This window comes from Bidens hawaiensis, unplaced genomic scaffold, assembly GCF_021521415.1.
Source record: "Bidens hawaiensis isolate Kalapana, Puna unplaced genomic scaffold, B.hawaiensis_p1.1 tig00068769_1, whole genome shotgun sequence".
Lineage (NCBI taxonomy): Eukaryota > Viridiplantae > Streptophyta > Magnoliopsida > Asterales > Asteraceae > Bidens > Bidens hawaiensis.
This window is the reverse complement of record NW_027502141.1, coordinates 281-3626: the sequence shown is the minus strand read 5'-3', so window position 1 is coordinate 3626 and position 3346 is coordinate 281. Positions and strand designations below refer to the sequence as shown.

Here is a 3346-nt window from a genome sequence, read left to right as displayed (position 1 = left end):
GCAAGTGACAAGGACTTCCGCGGGAAGAATCCCCATGGAAAACCTTAAAAACCCTTTTCAAAACCCTTTGCTTAAAGTCCAAAAGTTCACCTCACTTTATTAAACACTCATGAGAAGAACATTGGACTGGGGGGACTTGAAGAGGTAGGTCCCAGCAGAGCCCAGTTGGACCCGCAAGACTCACCTTGAAGAGGGACGTCTGCGCAGAAACCAACTGGATCAGCAGGACCAACCATGCTCAGAGACGTGACGTCCTTACGCGCAGTACGCAAGCTGTTCCCGCAGGAAATGCCTCCAATGGTGAAGGACTCTGCCTGTTCCCGCAGCTGCGGATACAAGCCATCAGAGAAGGCCACCCGCGCAGCAAGGCTACACGCACAAGGCACTTAGCTCTCAATCACTCAGTGTCACCTGAAGGAATGAGCAAAGCCGGGGTCAATCCCGCACAAATGCGGGAGGGGGAATACTCCCGCCCATAAGCCAGTCCGTACGATACGGGAAGATCTTCTATACTGTACCTGACGAGGTATGGGCAAAAGATCTGACTAAAGATACGACAGCTTATTGACAACAGTATGGCGAGCAGCATGCTCCTGTACTGTATGTCACTATTAGCCGCTGCCTACTCACCAACTCCTGTCATACCACGTGCATAGCCGGCAGTTGGTGGAAAAGGAATAGTACACAGCAGGCCTGGTCACTATCAGCCGCTGCCTACCCACCAACTACCAGCAGGGCACGTGCGTAGGCCACTGTTGGTGGAACAGGAATACTATTGCAGCCGGCCACACCTCCTTGGAAACCTACCTTCGGCTATAAATACCTCAAATGGTATGATCATCTCATCTTATCATATCTTCTCACATTATCATCATATTATACCTGATATCTGCTCTAGCAATCTCTTAATATACATTTATATTTAAAGAGCAATCTAGTCTGATTCTCACGCCGGAGGGTGGTCACAAGGAGGAACCCCCCCTTTCTCAGTGACAAGCTCACGGTGTCTGTTTTGCAGGTTATCAGAAGAACCATCTTTACCCGGGTCTAACCCCTCGTGGGAAACATCTATCTAACCCCCAGGTTATCCGTAATCTGCCCGGGGTCCGGTTAGTGTTTCTTCAATATTGAAGAAATACATCTATATGAATAGACTATATATTTGGCAGGATTTCTATGGAAATGTACAGGATCTGTATTTGGATTTGTGATCGAAAATTCTGTCGTTCTGAAATTCATTGATATTACTCGCCAGTAAAATTCATAAGTATCATCTGTTACTTAATTTTTGTTGATGATTAATTGGTAATATTAATTAATTGATGATCCGCTAGCAAAGCTATTACCCACGTCCAATATTCCGACAGCGAAAATCCTTTTTTTTTAGTGATAGAACATCAAGGGAGTCAAAGAGATCAAAGAAAACTATTACATACTTGGATACTTATAGAAATTGAGTAATTATACCTCTCAAATATGATCAACAAATTAATTTTGTCATGAAATGGGAAAAACACTTGCAGAACAATGGAGTAAAAAGTAAAGCAAATCTTTACCCTCACATACGTATGTAATTTCACAACCACGGCAAAGGAATAGAATGCTGCAAATCACAAATTCCATATGATATTGAACATAAAATTACTCGAATCATGAAATCTTAAAATTAAGCTACAAAATTAAAGTACTAAAAGCAACCAAGTCGAAGTTCCAAGTCCAAATCATCATCAGATTTTGATTCACCCAAATTCAACCTTACCATCTCTGAATTCTTGGCCTCGCTTTCGACCTTACAAACCCCGAAAGACCTCAACATGCTTAGCTCAGATAAGGTGATCAAGGGTGCTAACAGGGTAGTACTAGGTGACAAATTTGGAGAAAAATATGTATTGATATTAGGGTTAGGGTTTGGATGATAAGATATTTGTTTAAGTCTGGCTCTATCTCTCCTGTGAACGTTCATGTGACCACCAAGTGCTTGAGCAGATCTGAATTGTCTCTTACAGAAAGTACAAGTGTAAGCTCTTGGAGGCCATGGGAACCCACCAACCAAATCTTTATGATCACTATCCCCCCATGGACAATAAGGATTTGTCGCTGATCTTGTACATGATTTCATGTGATCTTTCGAGCTTCTCACACGCATGCTTTTCTCCATTACAGACACAAAGTATAGTTTTTGATTTCAAGATTGGGGATAGAGAGGATATTAAAGGTGGAAATGCCATTATGATCAATAGATGGTGGGGTATTTATCTCCAAATGTGTGTTCATTACTTACTAAAAGTAGAAATCTTGTTCTAGCAGGGCTACACATTTTTTGCACTTATATAGTAGGTCTCATTTAAATATTCTGCCCCATTCCCATACTATGCATCAAAAGTCATCATAGATACTTATGATTCATCATCATCATCATCATCATCATCATAATACTCAGTATATCCCACCAATAGCAAAGCTATGGTAGGGTCTGAGAAGGGTAAGATGTAGACAGCCTTACCTCTACCCTATAAGGATAGAGATGCTGCTTTCGGTGAGACCCCCGGCTCGATAGTAGTTTTGCATCAAGCTTTGGACATAAGGCACATAGCACTCAATCATCGGGACACCGGCTGATCGGTGCATGTACCCTTGTCTTTCGGCTATCAACGCCACTACATGATGCCTGATTAACCGTCCGTCACTTTAACGTTATTTTCACGAGATTAGTAAAATAACGTCAAAATTAGTGCAATTTCACTTTTGCCCACCCGAGGGTTCACACATATATACATCATATGTGCGCACCACAAGCAGGGCTATATGATTCAAATGGATTGGGATGCGTTATTGTTAAGGATTATATGATTACCCTATACACCTTGGTTAGATGTTATATGAATATATGATGATGTTTTGATGCTTCAAATATATGTGTTATGGAAGGGTTCTATGAAAAACTTCAATTTATAACTTTCTGATTTTTGAATTTTGTTCGAGTATTCAAATTTCAGCCATGATAGAAGATCATATTCAATCGTATAATTTAACTAAAAATCATATTTTTCAAATTTACCCCTCATTTTAAAAAAATAATATTCACATCTTGTTACATATTTTTATCTTTATCTTATTTACAAACACTTATTTTATTAGTTTTTAAGGTTAATACACTCACATGATTTGATTAAGGTTGATTAGTAGCTTTACATATATGCAAAGTTATTATAGTTGTTTTTTTATAATTAGAGATACGGTGATGTGCTAAATCATCCTTACTCTCTATACTAAGCCTAAATTGTAACAATATTCAGCAGTCATGTCCTTTGCTAACTGTTTAGAAGTGTTTTTTTTCCTCAATTTT

The 3346-nt window shown here is 39.7% G+C and overlaps 1 protein-coding gene across 1 annotated transcript; it reads right to left on the bottom strand.

Moving 5' to 3' along the window:
• Window positions 1-1687: 1687 nt before the first annotated feature.
• Window positions 1688-2158, bottom strand: LOC143605229 (transcriptional regulator SUPERMAN-like). Its single transcript, XM_077081429.1, has one exon. The coding sequence runs from the start codon at window positions 2156-2158 to the stop codon at window positions 1688-1690; it is 471 nt and encodes a 156-aa protein (XP_076937544.1).
• Window positions 2159-3346: the final 1188 nt, after the last annotated feature.

What these genes read in the sequence shown, in the direction of transcription:
- LOC143605229 (XM_077081429.1), bottom strand. Translation starts at nt 2,158, where the DNA reads ATGGAGAAAAGCATGCGTGTGAGAAGCTCGAAAGATCACATGAAATCA.